This window comes from Magnolia sinica, chromosome 8, assembly GCF_029962835.1.
Source record: "Magnolia sinica isolate HGM2019 chromosome 8, MsV1, whole genome shotgun sequence".
Lineage (NCBI taxonomy): Eukaryota > Viridiplantae > Streptophyta > Magnoliopsida > Magnoliales > Magnoliaceae > Magnolia > Magnolia sinica.
The window spans coordinates 427,517-447,468 of record NC_080580.1 but is presented as its reverse complement, the minus strand read 5'-3'; the positions used below and the strand labels follow the sequence as shown (position 1 = coordinate 447,468).

The 19,952-nt window shown below is 41.1% G+C and overlaps 1 protein-coding gene across 1 annotated transcript; it reads right to left on the bottom strand.

The window, feature by feature from the left end:
• Window positions 1-466: 466 nt before the first annotated feature.
• LOC131253731 (probable LRR receptor-like serine/threonine-protein kinase At3g47570) lies at window positions 467-17,233 on the bottom strand. Its single transcript, XM_058254868.1, has 3 exons — window positions 17,069-17,233; window positions 2,103-4,782; window positions 467-876 (listed from the first exon to the last, which is right to left on the bottom strand). The coding sequence occupies exons 1-3, from the start codon at window positions 17,231-17,233 to the stop codon at window positions 467-469; spliced, it is 3,255 nt and encodes a 1,084-aa protein (XP_058110851.1).
• Between the last annotated feature and the right edge of the window lie 2,719 nt (window positions 17,234-19,952).

The window sequence follows — 19,952 nt, the reverse complement described above, 5'->3', positions numbered from 1 at the left end:
TTTATCAGGCAAAAGAACATCAGTTGAATGTAATCAGTGGATCAATCAAGTTTTTATTTTTTTTTGGTGTGTGTGGCAATTTTTTTTATTTGGTGCCAAATCCATAATGGGACTCATTGGATGAATGCTTAATTAGACTAATATCAAGTTGGGAGTTGGTACTCCAACAACTAAACTAGTTCCTTAAGATTGAAATATCAATCTCCCATTGTCCAATACAAGATAAAACAAGGAAAAAGAAATACACCTTTTCATACAATCACCGCCAATACAAACACACTCTTCTGCCAAAGCTATATATATATATATATATATATATATATATATATAGAGAGAGAGAGAGAGAGAGAGAGAGAGAGAGAGAGAGAGAGAGAGAGCTTGGGCAAGTGCAAGTTGTATGGCTAAGAAAAGTTGGGCAGACGCTAAGTCAAGCTCGGGTGATGACTAAGGTAAGAAGAACATTCATCTAATATTTGTAACCTAACTTGTTTGTCTCAGTGAATCCCGACACTAGATACAGGTCCTTGATTGCATGCATTTCTGCAACAACATCTTTCATCCACATTCGTTCTCTTGGAGATTCCGCAGAGCACAAAACACCAATTTTGACCATTGAAAGCAAGCAATCATGCATTCTATTTCTTCTACCCAGATGATTTTCATTGTGTTGAATAACTTCAGCTTCTTCCATGAGCAATTGTGGATCAACAATCTCCATTACTTGTTCAGGCAAAGCCAACTTAGCAAAATGATGAAGGCTTAGATTGTCCTTAAACATATCATCAGTTGGCCCCTTTCCGGTGATCATCTCCAATAGAAGGATTCCATAGCTGTAAACATCTCCTTGTGTAGATGCTTTACTGCCCATCGCATACTCTATAATTTATACATGTCAGTCATATTGAAATGTAAGTGACCATTTAAATATAAATAATATCAAAGGTTGAATTTGGAGATAGACGAGAAAGGGAATATTCTATTTAAACAAGTAATTGGTCTAAGTATTCAAAATTCTAACATCAATAGTGTGCTATGAACTCATAAGTTCTTGCAAAAATGTTCTACATTTAACAAAAGTGTACTACTCAAATGAAAGAACTCAACACTTCTCTCATCATGTGAACATATGACTTACTGTTATGATTTTTATGTAACTCATTTTTAACTAAAGCACATTGTCAGAAAAGAATTCTTTTTACCTTATTATGGTGTGATCCATATGTAATACATATCTTATCTAAAGATTTTATCAAAAAATAAATATGTATACTTTACTATGGTGTGATTCATGTGGGGTGCAAGGGACCTTACTGCTTGGTACATGTAGATCTTTAAAATGAATTAGATTTTGATGCCGTCGAGTTTTGAGTCTTGTTGCATGTGAGTCCTTTAAATCTGAGGTCATTATTTTTAGGACGTGGATCCAGATAAAATTGAGTTTGGCGATCTATCAGGTCATTGGACCTTTGTTTTGATTTAGGCTCGATCGGGTCAAATCGGGAATCTGGTCTAGGTCAAGTATTTTACTGGGCCCAACCCATGGATTAGATAGCACTCATGTACAACTTTTACACATGCACGGTGTGTAATAGGCTCCCATAAGTGCTTGTAGCTTAGCAAACTTCATTCCCAGTGATGCAATATGTAACCCAGGTCACATAGACCTTTCATTTAGATTAGATGAAGGATTGGGAGAAAAAAAGTAACTCTATTTTGCAACTCAAGTGCGCCCCGGTAAAAATCAAGGGTGGGAATAACGATTAGGCCAAGGCAACATACTTGCTAGAGCCCACCTAAAGAACAGGCTACAGTCATATGTGGAGCATATAAAAACCTAAACCGATCAACAGCTGGGACCCATTATAAAAATACCATACCTATACAGTGAGAAGTTCCATTAGGTTTAGAAATACTTAAAAACTAGAGTTTTACCCAACTCGACTCGAAACTCAATCCGGTTATACTCGACTCGATCCAAAACCCAACTCAACTTCGATTCAGGTGTGTGTGTGTGTGTGTGTGTGTGTGTGTGTGTGTGTGTGTGTGTGTGTGTGTGTGTGTGTGTGTGTGTGTGTGTGTGAAGAAATAGATAAGATTGTTACCTGGAGCGATGTATCCAATAGATCCCTTCATTCCAACTGAGCTAGTTTGAGCAACCTCAGATAAGAACCTAGCCAGCCCAAAATCGCCCACATGAGCAGTCATGTCATCATCAAGAAGAATGTTGCTCGGCTTTAAATCTCGATGAATGATTGACGTTTCGCAGTCATTATGTAGATAATCCAGTGCAAAAGCCACATCTATGGCTATGTTTAGCCTTTGAGTAAACTTCAATTTCCTTCCCAGCTGGTCATGACCATCTCCGTGCAACCACTTCTCTAGACTTCCATTAGGCATGTACTCGTAAACTAGAGCTTTAAAATCATTGCCCTTAAAATCAATGCTCGAGCAACAAGTTAAAATCTTAATAAGATTCCGATGCCTAATGTTTCTCAAGGCATCACATTCGGCCATGAAGCTCCGCAGAGCTCCTTGTTGTTGAAGGTTGAAGACTTTCACTGCTGCCATAGTCCCAACACGATCTAGAATCCCTTTATATACAGCACCAAAACTGCCGGCCCCGATCAAATTGGCAGAAGAGAACCCATCTGTTGCTTTAAAGAGCTCTGCATAAGACACTTGCACTAAAGGATCCTCTGCAGAAGGCAAAGGAGAAGGCTTCTTTCTCGACTTTCTTACCCAATAAAGAATGGTAAAGAAACATGATAATGAAATAAGACACAGGACAACACCAATTACTGAGAATTTGACTTTTGAAGCAAGAGAGATCCCCCTTTTCTTGGAAGCTTGGCTAGAGCATGGAGGATATTGTAATTCATGAATACCCCCACAAAGCTTACTATTTCCGAGCACTGAAACTCGACTGGCATTTCCAAAGACCCCTTGTTTCGGCAATTCACCCACGAAATCGTTGAAGGATAAATTTAGATTCTGTAAAGCAAGCTTCTCCAGGTATTTTGGAATCTCCCCAGACAAGTTGTTGCGTGAAAGATCCAGAATCTGAAGGCCTCTTAGAGTACTAAATGCTGGAGGAATTGATCCTTGAAAGAAGTTCCCATCCAACCAGAGATACTCTAGGCTGAGACAATTGCCTAGCCAGCTTGGAATTTTTCCCGACAATTTATTATTAGAAACAGCTAATGTTCCAAGAGCTTTCAAGTCACCGGCTTCATATGGCATATCAGTTAAAAAATTGTTTTGAACTTGGACTTCAATCAGAGATATAATGCTGAAAACTTGTTTGGGTAAGCTACTGTTAAAGTAATTATTGTCGAGGTACATGAATTGCATGTATGCACAGTTTCCAAGGCTCGAAGGGATTCTACCCATTAGATTGTTTCCAACTAAACTGAGTACCGACAATTTGGAGATGTTTCCCAAGGAAGACGGAATTTGCCCAGATAATTGATTTCTACCCAAGTAAAGTTCCTCCAACTTGTTAAGCTTCCCAACACCGATGGGAATAGTACCTGTTAGAAAGTTACGCCCCATCGACAGTGCCTGTAAGCCTACAAGATTCTGAATCCCAAATGGGATGCTTCCAAATATACTGTTATCTCCTAAAATTAGTTTTCTCAACTGGGTGGAAAGATTAGCTATGGAGTCAGGCAACACACCGCTGAGACGATTTCTGCTCAAGTCCAGCCAATGTAAGCTAGTGCAATTGGTCAAAGAATCAAGAAAACTCAAGTCACGTGCTTTCCCAATTCCAAGTTCATTGCCGTACAAAAGTAACTTGGAGAGACCCTTCAGGCTTCCAAAATTCATAGGGACGGATCCGCTAAAACTATTATTGATAAGTGAAATGAGTGTGAGTCCTGAAGCATTGGATAATGAAACTGGTATGGGTCCTGTGAATTGGTTTTCTACAGCATAGAGGTTTTGGAGATTAGGAAGAGTGAGGCCTATGTTAGGTGGAAGATTTCCATGCAATCTGTTATCTACCACACCCAAAGCGTTAATAGACGACAGATTGTATAGTGAAGGAGGAATCGTACCTGACAGTTCATTTTCTCTAATAAGAAACCCTTCTAAGCTTGCCAATTTAGAAAGGTCATCTGGGATACTGCCCTCCAGATTATTTATCGAGAGAAAAAGGAAAGTGAGAGATGAAAGGTTTCCAAGTGAAGGTGGGATACTTCCTGTAAGATTGTTTAGACCAAGGCCCAATTTGGTGAGATAAGATAGAGAGCCAAGCTCGACTGGGATTTTTCCTACGAGCAGGTTCCCATAGAGATCAAGGGCTTTGAGTTTCGAACAGAGGGTCAGATTTGCTGGAATTTCTCCGGTGAATGTGTTATTAGTCAGCATGAGATACTGCAAGCGGAACAAACGGCCCATCTCTTCAGGAATAGTCCCATGGAAGCCGTTCTCTGAGAGATCGATTTTCCTGAGGAAGGTGAGGTTTGCTATGTAAGGAGATATAGGGCTCACCAAGTTCTGGTCTGTGAGCTGCAAGGCGATGACCCTTTGAGGATGGCGGCGACCACCGCACGTGACACCTTGCCAGTGGCAGAAGTGGAGAGTGTCGTTCCAGGAGCTCAAGGAATGGAGAGGATCGTCGGTTATGAGATGTTTGAACTTGAGCAAAGCAACGCGATCCGTTTCGTTGGAGAAGTGAGCGGCAGATCCGAACAAGCATGGAACGTGAATGGAAGAGACAAGTAGAAATGACAAAATTGCCCATACGAACATTGGAGGAAGCTCCATTAAGGATCGAGTCTGCGAATGAATGAAAGCCAAAGTGAGGAGACAAATATATAGAGTGGATTCTGGACAATTGATGAATTGTGGAGTATAGTAATAAGAAATGATTGGATGATTTTTGTGGTCCGTTTTCTTTATATATATATATATTTAAAAAAAAATACTAAAAGAGGTCCCAAAAGTCTCAAACACGGGGAGTTCCGTGGGGCCAACGGATTTCGTCATACCATGAGTTATATCCAAACCGTCCATCTACTTGATGAGCGCGCTGAAAAGCTTAAGCCGAAAAATAAGATAGATCCCTTTTAATCCGAAAAATGATGTTCAATTTCTCATTTTCTTTCTCATATCTCGATCAAAGTCAAATTGCATTCCAACTCCACACATTCCTAACTTGTTTCATGCATCAATTTATATTTTATATTCTTTTTCTTATACCACTTTAATTAGATCGGACCCTAAATACATGAAGCAAAGCTAGTTTGCAATTTATTTTAATTAAGTCTTGCATATTATTTCGCATATTAATAGCCTAGTCTATATACTTTGACTCTAACAAGTTAGGGTAGGATCCTTCTTATTTTACCCACTTGGTCCCCTTAAGGGACCATGTGAAGTATGGCTATTTACGAAATAACATGACATTATTATATCCCCCTAAAAGGTTGCGAGCCCTATCAAATAGAGGCCACATGTCATACGGGTAGAAGATGATGCTTAACTCCATCTTCTATCATTGTGACCTTTATCCAAAGCCTATGGTCATAGATCAATTGCAGGAGTCACTTAAGTTGAAAATTTTGTGATTCCTCTACCCTCACGTGATTCTACAGCTTCTAGCCGACCATAGATTTGATAGCTTGATTAGCTAGTGACAATTCCAAATTTTGAACCATATTCCTTACCACATCCTACCCTCTTTAAGGAATTAGAAAATCAAGAAAATGAGAAAGCAACCTAATCAAACCAATAACACCCCACACTTCCAAAGTGGTAATATTAAGCACGCGAGCATCCACCACCTGACCAACAGGATCGAGCCCATGGGTAGTGTTCACATGGGTGATGCCTCCGGTGATCATAGAAGATTTCACGTAAATATTACAATAAGGCCCAACTGAGTTGCCAAGGCCTTGCTTGCACGACCCACCCAGTCTTCGAAAGGTACTCCAATGATAGTAACTTCAATTAACATAATAGTTTATTGAAAAAAAAAAAAAAGTACAAAAATGTAAATTTTATATTAAGTAGGTAGTCTAATATAAAATTCGCTTTTAAAAAAAAATAAATTATAATTTGCTTATTACAGTCTCCCAAGGGGCCCTTTTTTGGTATCAGGTTTCTTTCTATGATTCCAAAGTGGTCTAATGATGAGCACCGAGTAACCGATTGAATAAGCTTGTTCTATTAAGTGAAGAACCGGCTGAGACAATATGCAATAGAATAAGCTTATTGTACAAGGGATTTAGAGAGGAACCGTCCTGGCATAATTAGCATTGGATTGGTGTGCAGATAATACAAAGGCATTGTATGATTTAAATTTCTTGAAAATAGAACTTACTAGTACTGATCACCATACAGATATTACAAGTGTATGGATCCATGATCTTCTTCAACTAAGGGATAATTGGTTTTCTCATTGAATGTTGGCTCAGGCCTATTCAAAATATTGATTTTGCTTGGCCCCACTTGATGGATGATGGACATTGAACGTGGGCCAACACGATGGACAATTGACATCAAAGGTGGGCTGACATGATGAACGACCCATATTGAAGGTGGGGCCCCACACAACGAATGGTCCACATAGTGGGCTTCATATGATGAATAGCCCACATCAATGTGTGACCCCTCATGATGGACAATCCACAACAAGTGGACCCTACCTAATGGACGGTCCACATTCAAGGTCTCGCATGATAGACGACCCATATCCAAAGTGGCCCAACATGATGGATGATCCGCATAGATGGCGTGTCCCATAAGATGGATGGTAGATATCAAAAGTAGGCCCCACATCATGGACAATCCACTTCCAAGGTAGGGGCATCATGAAGTACAAATCAAATGTGAACTCCATGTGATGGGTGATAGATAGTGAACATTGAGGGGCCCCATATAAAGGACAATTAGTATTGATAGTGGGCCCCACATGATAGATGACCTACATCAAGGTGGGCTCTACATACTTGATGGTCCACATCAATTAAAGCTCAGCCCTTAATGATGAATGGTCTGCATCCAAGACAGACCTCGCATAATGGATGACTCACTTTGAAGGTTTAGCTTACACGAAGGATGGTCCACATCAAAGGTGGGCTCCATATGATGTACGATCCACATCCAATATCCACCATAATAGATGGCTCAAATGTCTTTAAACACGAAGATTGCAGCCATTCATTGTTTCGTCATTTGGGATATGGTTCATCTATAGTGAGGTCCACCAAAACAACCACCTGGATTGCTTTTATAATGGAGTGTTGTCATAGTCTTTCAAAATGACATCTACCGCTACAAAAAAGTTCTTATTTAAATGTTCTACTAAACATGTTTATTTCAAATAAGAGGTTTTTTTCTTCTTTTTTTTCTTTCTTTTTCTTTTTTTTGAAAAAGAAAAATACTAAACAAAAGCTTATTTAAAACAAGATCTAGAACAAAAACATCTTATCATATTAGCTCTTACTTCAAAAACTCTTATTAGATTAGAGTAAAGATGCCAAAGAAGCATGTTGGACATTTATGTTCAATATTTGGGTGGCTCTATGAAAACACCAGGCCACACATATTGCATAACTCCAAATTAGCATAAACAAATTAAAACAAAACAAAATAGCCCATAGCCTACTCATTTCAACCATCCCTCCTAGTGGACCAAAACAAAGCCTTCACATCCCTGAAATTTTGGAAGCCGGGCTGCCTGAAGCCAACCCACACTGCTGTCTATAGACGAGGTGTGTATAAATTCTGTAAGCCAGACTGCCTGAAACCAACCCGCACTGCTGTGTACAGACGGTGTGCATGTGCGTGAATAACATGCACTCACAGCGGAGGATACATGGCATCCCTTTTGTCCCTATACTTTAATTTTAATGATCAGAGTAGATAGCGCATTGCTTTTCTCAGTAGACTTGCACTTCTTTCCACATTCATGAATATGGGGAGCAATTAGGAAATACGAGTCTAGCCAACAGCCAACATTAAATGAGAAAATTCTTTTCCATTGGAGCACTCAGCGGATGAAAATTGTGGATCCAATATGAAGATGGCTGGCAAAACAGATGGATGGCATTAATATAAAATACATACATGACAATGGCCCCACAGCGCCTTAGTGGCAGGGTCACCAGGGTACTGCTTCCCTTGCCGTCATATTGAACTTTCAGATTGACCTTTGAAGTGGCGCAAGATCCAAAGCGATCGGTGGATCTAGAACTTCTTCCTACCATTGTGAGGTATTTTGAGATGTTTGGGGCAGATGATGGAGTAGATATTCGATTTAACACATTTTAAGCATCATCAATTTCCTCCAATTTTCCATACTAATCAACAGCTGGGACATCTCATTAAGGTTTGGTTTAGACCATTTTACCATTCAAAGTAGTGAAAACAATTTGGATGGCAATCAATTGATACATCATCATTCCATGTGTTATGTGAACAGATGCATGGCTCATGGTTAGGTTGGAGGGGCTACACCAACCTAAGAAAATCAGGTTAAGGGAGGGGTGGATCAGTATAAATTCATGAAGTGGAGATGGGTAATGGATTCTTTATCACCAACTTACTTTTCAAAGGCGCAGGAGATGGGGCATAGCTTTTGCCAGTGTTTGGACAAGATAAGCCATCACTTCTATCCGTAGACTTGAACTCCCACATTGAATGAAGACCATTTGTATGGTTGTGTAAGGTGAGTTAACGCATTGGTTTTCTCAGTAGACTCGTACGTTTTTTTTCATTTTTCATTGGATGAGACGGGAGAGCGACTACGAAACACAAGTCTAGCCCTCGGTCAACAACCAATGAAAAAATTAGACGTCTAGTCTTGGTAGACCGTGTCTTTTCACATTGGTTGAAGATGGGAATTGATCAGGAAACACAAGTCTAGCCATCAGCCTTCATTTGAAGAAGATTATGTATCTATACATTTGTTATAACGATCCTTAATCCATACACTTGTAATATCTGTATGGTGATCAGTACTAGTAAGTTCTATTTTCAAGAAATTTAAATCATACAATGCCTTTGTATTATCTGCACACCAATCCAATGCTAATTATGCCAGGACGGTTCCTCTCTAAATCCCTTGTACAATAAGCTTATTCTATTGCATATTGTCTCAGCCGGTTCTTCACTTAATAGAACAAGCTTATTCAATCGGTTACTCGGTGCTCATCATTAGACCACTTTGGAATCATAGAAAGAAACCTGATACCAAAAAAGGGCCCCTTGGGAGACTGTAATAAGCAAATTATAATTTATTTTTTTTTAAAAGCGAATTTTATATTAGACTACCTACTTAATATAAAATTTACATTTTTGTACTTTTTTTTTTTTTTCAATAAACTATTATGTTAATTGAAGTTACTATCATTGGAGTACCTTTCGAAGACTGGGTGGGTCGTGCAAGCAAGGCCTTGGCAACTCAGTTGGGCCTTATTGTAATATTTACGTGAAATCTTCTATGATCACCGGAGGCATCACCCATGTGAACACTACCCATGGGCTCGATCCTGTTGGTCAGGTGGTGGATGCTCGCGTGCTTAATATTACCACTTTGGAAGTGTGGGGTGTTATTGGTTTGATTAGGTTGCTTTCTCATTTTCTTGATTTTCTAATTCCTTAAAGAGGGTAGGATGTGGTAAGGAATATGGTTCAAAATTTGGAATTGTCACTAGCTAATCAAGCTATCAAATCTATGGTCGGCTAGAAGCTGTAGAATCACGTGAGGGTAGAGGAATCACAAAATTTTCAACTTAAGTGACTCCTGCAATTGATCTATGACCATAGGCTTTGGATAAAGGTCACAATGATAGAAGATGGAGTTAAGCATCATCTTCTACCCGTATGACATGTGGCCTCTATTTGATAGGGCTCGCAACCTTTTAGGGGGATATAATAATGTCATGTTATTTCGTAAATAGCCATACTTCACATGGTCCCTTAAGGGGACCAAGTGGGTAAAATAAGAAGGATCCTACCCTAACTTGTTAGAGTCAAATTATCTAGACTAGGCACTTAATATGCGAAATAATAATAAAGACTTAAATAAAATAAAATGCAAACTAGCTTTGCTTCATGAATTTAGGGTCCGATCTAATTAAAGTGGTATAAGAAAAAGAATATAAAATATAAATTGATGCATGAAACAAGTTAGGAATGTGTGGAGTTGGAATGCAATTTGACTTTGATCGAGATATGAGAAAGAAAATGAGAAATTGAACATCATTTTTCGGATTAAAAGGGATCTATCTTATTTTTCGGCTTAAGCTTTTCAGCGCGCTCATCAAGTAGATGGACGGTTTGGATATAACTCATACCTTATGATACCGGAACCGTCCCATTCAATGGCAGGATTTCACTGGTGATATTAGAAAACCCCATTAAAAGAACACATCCACATTCCCTTCCAATTCAAAGAATCCAATGAAATCTCTCTCTCTCTCTCTCTCTCTCTCTCTCTCTCTCTCTCTCTCTCTCTCTCTCTCTCCTCCCATTATGTCCTTTAGATGGTGGGGTGGAGAGCCCTTTTTATAGGCTACTCACATTGCAAGATCCCCTATGCGTATCTTGATTTACGCAGCAAGAAGATCGGACGCAACCCACCTTCGATTTTTTAGAAGTTTCTTGCGTAATTGGGAATCCGCACACTAGCACATCCACAATGTGGTAGAGTTCTTGTCATCCTTGCATGGTCAATCGACTCTCCCGGTGGAAAGCTTTCATTCTTTCTAATAGATAATGAATCACTGGATCACTTGTTGAGGGTTAAATATTGCATATTAGACCCTAGTTATCACATGGTTTTACGAACATGATAATGCTTAACGTCTTATTTTAATTATGTTTTTGGTTACAAGGTGAATTTATGAGCTTGGACTTAAAAGAGTGCTAAAAGATTAGATTTAATGCTCACAATTCACCAAGGCAAGGGACGTACCCCAAGGGACCGAGATCGAAGAATTTACATGCTATAGATCCAAGAAAATCAAGCAATTGAAGTCCAGGGGGCCTAAAAATTGTCCTGAATGCAAGATCACAGGGTTCCCACCATCCGTTTGGCTCGAAACTTTATATATGACCTGAGGGCCATAAATTAACAGTATACATCAAATTTCAGCCATTGGATCCTTGTGGAAGTGGCCCAACAGACAGATCAGCCCACAAATCTCTGATTTGGGGCCCACATGATATCTGGATATACTTCAATTTTGGTCTCAACCCCTTAAATGAGGTGGTAAAACGGATGGACGGAGCAGATTTCATATATACATCGCAATGGACCCCTCCAACCCTACGAGCTATTTCCAAGATTAATTGGTAGTTCAAGGCCTTATGTAAAGGTATGCCTTCGCTTTCCTGCCCTTCTTTGGTCTCAAATCTCATCTTCAAGGCTCTGGGGTAGTATCCCCGCCAACTCAGAGGATGAAGACTGAATTAGTGAAGTGCATGTAGCCAATGGTAGGATGGTCCAAGTTAAATGTCGACGGGTCGGCTAGAGGGAACCCAGGGCTACCGAGAGGAGGTATTTGTAGGGAGTAGAAGAGGAACTTACTGTTCGCATTCTTGGTCAGATATGGAGTGGGTACAAACAATGGAGTTGAGTTTAGAGCGGTATGAGATGGTTTATCCCATTGTCTAAATCTGGGCCTCTCCATGGTAGAGGTGGAATCTGATTTCAAGTTTATGGTGGAGCTTATTAATGGGAGATCCGACCAGGCCTGGAGCTGGAAATACTGGGCTACTAGAATGGACAAGCTGAAGCGCAGAGGTCAATTTTATTTTAGCTATATTCTGAGAGAAGGAAACAACTCGGCCGATGGGCTAGCCTGACTAGGCAGTAATAAGCAAGATTTCTCCAATCCGGTGCAGACAGCCTCCATAGTACTCCATTCTCGGCTCTCGGCGTGCAGACGCCAGATTCCGATCCTGAGATCGTACAAGGAGGATTTTCCAACATACATTTGTCTCATAAGAAGCATAACCACAAGTTTACCCAAATCACAAAGGCAACATCATCATCACATATCCACTAATATAATCATTTGAATACAATGCTGAAAGGAAAAATACATGTGTCAAAAATCAAAGCTCCAGAAGACCACTGCATGCTCCAAGCTCGACGCTGCTGCAACCTAACACCACCTGCACGCATCTATCGTGCATAAGCTTATAGAAAGCTTAGAAAGTGGTATAAGTGTGTACGCAAGGTAGGTGTCAAGTATGCAATACAATGCTTTAATCATATAATATCGAATTCTGGCATGAATCATACGATATTAGAGTAAGCGGAAATACGGACAACTCCATAAAATATCACCAACCTCATCCAGGATATGCGATGAAGAGACATAGCAAGCCAATGTCATATATTGAAAAAGTAATGTAAATCGGTTATGTAATGTGGAAACATAATGAACTAGATATCGGATATTGAGGATGCAATATAATATGCAATGCGAATGAACTACGAATACTATCGGCCTTATCTAGGTCATATAAATATAGAAACATAGTAACCCAAAATGCTAAGTACTGTGGATGCAATGTAATATTTGGTGCAAATGAAATGACCATGCTGGAGTGTGAAATCGGGATGATAGTACATAGTATCGCAGGCTATGGAGTCCATCACAAGGGACTTCTATCCAAACCAGTCTCATACCTAAATTTGGATAGTCAGACTCAATGTGGTGAACTCTTGATCTCAGGTTAGTCGTGCGCCCCAACCGAAATCTTGGTCATTGTGAATGTACACGTAACAAATAGTTATGCACCACCAGCCTGAGTGGATAGTGAATGAATGAATAAATGAGTATGCAACTCCTGCTCAATAAGTCCACATATTAGTACTGTACATCTCTGGGATCATCACCGAGGTTTAGTATACTCTACACCAGCTTGCCGCCCCATCAAGCGCACAACTGGGTAAGTGGAAGAGACGTCACTATCCACCTACCAATATCGGCCCGGCTCGTCGATAGCAGACCCATTCACGAGCTGGTCAGACTCAGCCTAGCTATACCTACTCCCTCAGGCGGGTAAGGCCACACCCCCTCCCAACCGACTATGACACAGTGGGAGACGCAACCTACTGGTATATGACCCTCATGCGCTCATATATATCCACTCGGTCTCGACGTTGGGGCGTCCTCTGGTACCAAGAGGGTTTAGAGATTTTTACCCAGGGCCATCTATGGCAGCCCGATGCTAATAACATATTTTCGGTGTTCCATCTGGCCATCCACGATATGCCTGTGGAGGCTACGGCCCTGATGTCGCTAGGGCGTATAGTAATCACAGCACACAATGTAAGATGCATGACTCATACAATCCAGCCATGCATCAATCCTGCGCATACCATGTGCTCATGTGAGATAACTTCCGCCTATCAGGGAGTCTCATAACAACCTGCCCAATGACATATGCAATGGTCAATCACATCTCATAACAAACATGCAAATGATGCGTATGGGCATGTATCATGATGCTATACATGATTACCGAGCATAATAATGATTGATCTCACACAATCACCATGGGCCTCTCACTTCGTAATAGGCCTCATCTAGTCATGACAGGTCTCATACAATCATAATGGGCCTCTCTCATCACAATGGACCTCATAGATTCACAATAAGCATCATATAATCACAACACAATACTCCTCACACATCATAATGGGCCTTATACATACACAATAGGCCTCATACCATCATAATGCGCCTTACATGGTCACGATGGGCTTCGTACAATCACAATGGGCCCCACATGGTTATAATGGGCCTCAGGTAATCACAATGGGCCTCACATGGTCACGATGGGCCTTATATAATCAAAATGGGTCTCACATGGTTATAATGGGCCTCAGATAATCGGCAATTGGAATCGGCCTCGACCCCAATAATCGAAATCCGCAATCGGCCACGACAATCGGCCTATATGATCGGCCTTGCACACAAGGTGGGACCCATAGATGGACGACCGATAATGGATCAAGCAATATCAATAGGGCCCAATCGTTTGGGTTAACCCACTAGAGAATGATGAGGATGAGCCTAACAAGGCCTAAGGGAAGGTCACAATGTGGACATTCAACCATCATTGCCCATCAATGTGGTCATTTAACCAACATTGCTCCCAAGGAGTGGCCCACAAAGGGTCAAACATACAGTGGGCCCGCGGCCTCACACAAGGGCCTAATATACATCATCATGGGCCTCAATCGCATTCAAATGGGCCGATTCAAATGGGCCAAATCAAATAGACCGAATCCAATGGGCCGAATCAAATGGGTCAATTCAATGGGCCGAATCACAAGGGCCGAATCAAATGGACCGATCAAATGGGCTGATACAAATGGGCCAAATCAAATGGACTGAATCAAATGGGCCAAATCAAATGGGCTGAATCACATGGGCCGAATCACATGGGCCTTAACCCATGGGCTCCAAATACCTCTCAATGGGCCTCTCAAATACAACAAGTGGGCTGCACTACTTGGGCCGAATCAAATGGGCCGAATCAATGGGCCGAATCAAATGGGCCGATTCAATGGGCCGAGTCAATGGGCCGAATCAAATGGGCTGAATCAAATGGGCCGAGTCAATTGGGTCGATCAAATGGGCCGATATAAATGGGCCGAGTCAATGGGCCGAATCAAATGGGCCAAGTCAATTGGGTTGATCAAATGGGCCGATACAAATGGGTCGAGTCAATGGGCCGAATCAAACGGGCCAAGTCAAATGGGCCGAATATATCACAATGGGCCAAATCGAATGGGCCGAGTCAAATGGGCCTTAACCCATGGGCCCCAAATACCTCTCAATGGGCCTCTGAAATACAACAAGTGGGCCGCACCATTCATCCGTCTATAGAGATCGTTTTAGAGTGTTATCCAGACAATAAATCAGATTAAAAGATCATCTGGACCATACCACAAATGATAGTAGTGATAAAGATTTCCACCGTTAAATTCTAGTGGGCCCCACCATAGGTTTAGGTGGGTCCACGTAGGAGTGGCCTACCATATCATTTATATAATATATAATATATTATATTATATAGTGTGTGTGTGTGTGTGTGTGTGTGTGTGTGTATTATATGCATTATATGTATATATACGTGTGTGTGTGTGTGTGTGTGTGTGTGTGTGTGTGTGTGTGTGTGTGTGTGTGTGTGAAGTGTGTTAGTGACGTCCAAGACCAGGGACGTTGGACGGCCTGGATGAAAGGAGCCCAACTAATATACTAGGCTCCACATGAATGGACGGTTTGGATGTAACATATACATCATAGTGGCTACTCAAAGCTCCTCATAATATAATATAATATTATATTAATAAATAATATTGATTTAAAAGGGAGGTTTCCAGCGTCCAGCCTTGGACGTCTGGACGTGTGGGTGGATAATCAAAATTCAAGGTGGGTCCACATGTGTGGCCCACCACAGCTTTGGATGAAGCTGGTATTTGTCTTGCCTCTACAGATGGTTGGACAGTATGGATATAATAAATAATTTATAGTAGGTCCACATCAGCGTGGCCCACCGCTTAGATCAAATTGATACTTGTGTTTTTTACTTTATCCAGGTTCGTATGGGAAGGATGGTATGGATAACACATCATGGTGGGATTTCCACCGTCCATGGTGTGGATCTAATCCATTCTTCAAGGTGGGCCACTAGGAAAAAAAATAGAGAGACAGAGAGACACGGTGTAGTGGAAGGACCCCGCCACTATGGGCCCCTCATATGATTATAACACATACATTAAATTGGATCCCATCACAAGTGGGTCATTAGATAAATCAACAGTGGATCACCCACCTATTACACTCCTCCTTGGTCCCTTGGATTCCTATGCTCATTATCTTCAATTTTAATAGAGGTAGATGATGAATGAATGGTTGGGATGGGAGATGAGAGAGTGGGAAAGTGGGAAAGTGGGCCATACTTGTTGTAAGGGATGGGAATGGGAAAGTATGGGTTGGGTTGAAATTTGTGTGAAAAAGAGATGGGTGGAGAGAGAGAGAGTTGACTTTGAGAAAGGGAAAGGGATGGGTTTCTTGTACTTGTGGTATGGAGTGTACTTGATTGATTGATTGATTGATTGATTGATAGGATATGTTGTAGAGATTCTCTCGGAATTTGCAACGCGCGGTGTTTTCTTGAAATGAACGCGGGCCCACATCTCTGGCACAGGTATCGGATCAATCCAACCGGCCAAACAGGCCCTTAGAGTACCAGGTAAAGTTTGTGGGGTTCAACGTGGTTTATGTATTATATCATCTCCAACCATCCATTTTTCAATTTGTTCACATTACGCGAGAAGGCAACGGCCCAACAGATGGGCTGGCCCATGAAGGCAGTGACAGTCAAGGGAACCAGATTTTTTAGGAGGCATCCAATCTGCCTCTCATCATCCGAGGTCTGGTCCCGCTGGACAAAGTTGGGTTGGGCTCCATTAGAAAATCTTAATATGGGGTGGAGCTCGCTTCATCACAAGTTTTAACTATAAAGTGCTTACGATAGGCTGCCTAGGAGTTTTTCTTTTCTATGTGGGCAGCCCAAACTGTCTGTCTTATATTCATTGCTCATGCTCTAGATTGGTGTGATCGTTGATGTAATATTGAAATTTATGGTTGACATTTTGAGTGGTGTGGATTCTGTAGCATTCGGTGGTGATTAAGAAATTCTTTTTAACTTCCTACCATGGTGAGGGTATTTTAAGATTTTTGGGGTAGATATGATGGTGCAAAATTCAATCCAACATATTTTAACGGTCAATATCTATTAGACAATTCCAACCATCAAACTTTAATTTCCAACACTAATCAAACGGCCCCATCAAAGTTTGATTTGGACCACTTGTCATCCAAAGCAGGGAAAACATTTGGATGGCATCAATTGTTGCAGGGGATATACCATATTTTCTCAATATTCTTAGAGTTAAGCGGACTGTTCCCAAAAGATTAAACCGACTAGGGTGGAAAAGGTGCATGTTCAACCCTGCATCACTATACCATCTTATCTCAAGATTCTTAGTGTTGATTGAATTGTTCCTAAATGATAAAATTCATACGGTGGTGATTGGGCATATACGTTTCCAAGAGAAGGAGACAGGGCATTGCTTGTCCTTACACTTATTTTTCAGTGTGTTCATATAGGATAATGATGGGTACTCGACTAGATTGAGAAGGTGCATGCTGTATGCAACTGGATTCAGGCCATGATTGTGAGCAGCCATCTTTGCAGTTGGATTCAAGATGGAGTAGCTTCACCCTCCTGAATGTGCGGTTAGTTTAGACAGGCCATCAGTTTCCTTGTTCTGGCTTTTCAATCCAGTTTATTGATCTGGCCGTCCAATGGTACATACTCACAGATTAATCTGAGGAGTATACGCACATTAGATAGCCTGCCATTAAAAAAGAGAATAACATCATCAGCAAAAAATAGGTGTGAAATTCTGAGGTAGTTTTGAGGGAGATTGAATGGTTGACAGCTTCCAGAAGAGAATAGATTGGAAACGTCCCTGCTGAATACTTTTGCTGCTAGGATGAAGATGGATGGAGAAAGCGGGTCTCCCTGTCTTATACCTCTACTGGCTTTAAAAAAAGCCAAAACTTCTGCCATTAATAAGAGTTGAAAACTAGACATCTTTCCAACAACGCTACAGCTGAGCAATCCATTGGTGGTTAAACCCAAATTTCTGGAGCACCTGAGTGATGAAATTCCATTCAAGGCGGTCATAAGCCTTTTTCATGTCTAGTTTGATAATCAAGTTGCCTCCAAAAACTTTTCAATCGATTTTGTGGGCCATCTCTCTGGCTATGGATATGTTTTCCACTATTGATCTTTCTTTAACAAAGGCTCCTTGTTCTTTGGATATAAGAGTAGGGAGAATGTGGGTCAGCCTTGTTGCCAAAATCTTGGAGAAAACCTTCATTAATTATACAGTTGCATAAGCTGATCGGCCTGAAGTCAATGATGTACTCCGGGTTCTTCTTCTTCGGGATGAGGCAGATTTGGGTACATTGGAATGCTCTAGGGATCGAACCTCCTTGGAGGAACTCTTTAATAGCCTCAAAAAGGTCTTTACCAATCACTTCCCAGCATGAGGAGAAGAAGGCTCCTCTGAATCCATCAGGCCCTGGTGCACTATCAATCGGAATGGAATTTGCTGCTTCCTTGACTTCTTCCAGCGTCAGGTATCTCATGAGTCCCACGTTCATCTGATCTGTCACCAATCTCGGGATGCAGTTGAGGATTTGGTCAGTTGAGTTACTGCCTTCTGAAGAAAAGAGGTCTTGGAAATACTAGGCCGCATCTTCACCAATTTCTTCAATCTTCTCTATAGTCTCACCCAATATCCTCTTTAATTTTTTAATAGACAATCTCCTCTGCTTATCTAGGACTGTGTCATGGAAGAATCTTGTGTTCCTATCTCCTTCTACTAGCCATGTGATCTTGGATTTTTGCTTCTAAAATATTTCCTCTTGAAGTTGAGCTTTTGTCAGCTTGGCCTGAGCTTGGTTCAGCATGTGAATATCTTCATCTGATTGGGAGTTTAGGAGATTAAACTCAGCTTTGGTCACCTCTTCCTCTGCCTTTTGTATGTTTTTGTTGATGTCTCCAAAGACCTCCTTGTTCCATTTTTTCAGTTTTGTCTTCAAGATTTTCAATTTGATATAGAACTTGTACATTGGAGTAGCGGTAATGTCGTTGTTCCAGCTGTCTTCAATCACCTTCATGAATTCATCATGAATAGTCCACATTCTTTGGACTCTGAAGGGGTGGGGGAATTTTGTTGACTCGTCCTGAAAGTTAAGCAGATTTCGAGAGTGATCGGAGTGGGATCTCGTAAGATGGTCGACCTTGAAACTTGGGAGAGTTGTCATCCAATCTGCATTGATAAACATTATGTCTAATATGGCCTATCTTCGACTTCTGCCCGCTTTGTTATTGCACCAGGTGAATGGAGTGCCTGAGTACCCTGCATCAATCAGGTCCGTATGATTAATCACATCCTGAAGGTCTGTCATAGCTCCTGTCATCTGTAGAGGGCCTCCAAATCGGTCGTCTGGGGTGATTGTGGTGTTGAAGTCTCCGCTTACCAACCATGGGCCCCTTGTAGATCTGTAAATTCCTCTTAGCTCATCCTAAAGAGGTTTTCTCTGCTCTCTGGAACAACTAGCGTAGACTATTGTGATGGTGATTGGATGGGGAAGACTCTCAGAATTGAATCTGATTGTAATGCATTGTCTAGTAGCCCGGATGGTCTAAAATTGAATGTGACTCTTACCCAAGATCCAAAATTTATTGTCCACTATTCCATCAGCAATCTGGTTGGTGAAACCTCGTTTGGCAGCCACTGCTCCTCTCCTCGACTCCCTGATCATTGGTTCCTGCAACAAGAGAATCACATTGTTGTATTTTTTGATTAGACTTTTCAAAAACCGGGTAGTTTAAGCATTGCCTACCCCCCTCGCATTCCAAGATAAGATGTTAGTCATCAGTTAACCAGCCTCTAATCTCAGCCCTTCTTTGTTTGCTCTTCAGTCTCTGACTTTTTCTATTGATGAAGTTCAGTTTAGGCAGGTTTTTCCTTTTCTTTTTCTCCATCTTGTCAGGTTCTTCATTTTGCGATCCATTGCTCAATCCTGAGTTAGTTACTTCCATAGTGCCAGTTTTGCCTTGAATGTCCACCCAAAGATTCAATGTCTCATTAGCTTTTTTGCCTGTTTGTTTCTCTATTGCTTGATGCCCTGACCTTCTGCTACATTATTCTCTACTCTTTATGATTCGTTGATTGCAATATCATTCTTATCTGAGTCGTCGTAAGGATTCACCAGTTCCTTACCCTAAGTCCTTACTGAGGAGATGTCTTGGTTAACCACATAGCATTTTGCAAGGGACTGCATTGTGGCTGGAGAAGAATTCATTAGTGGCCTCACGGGACTTTCCTT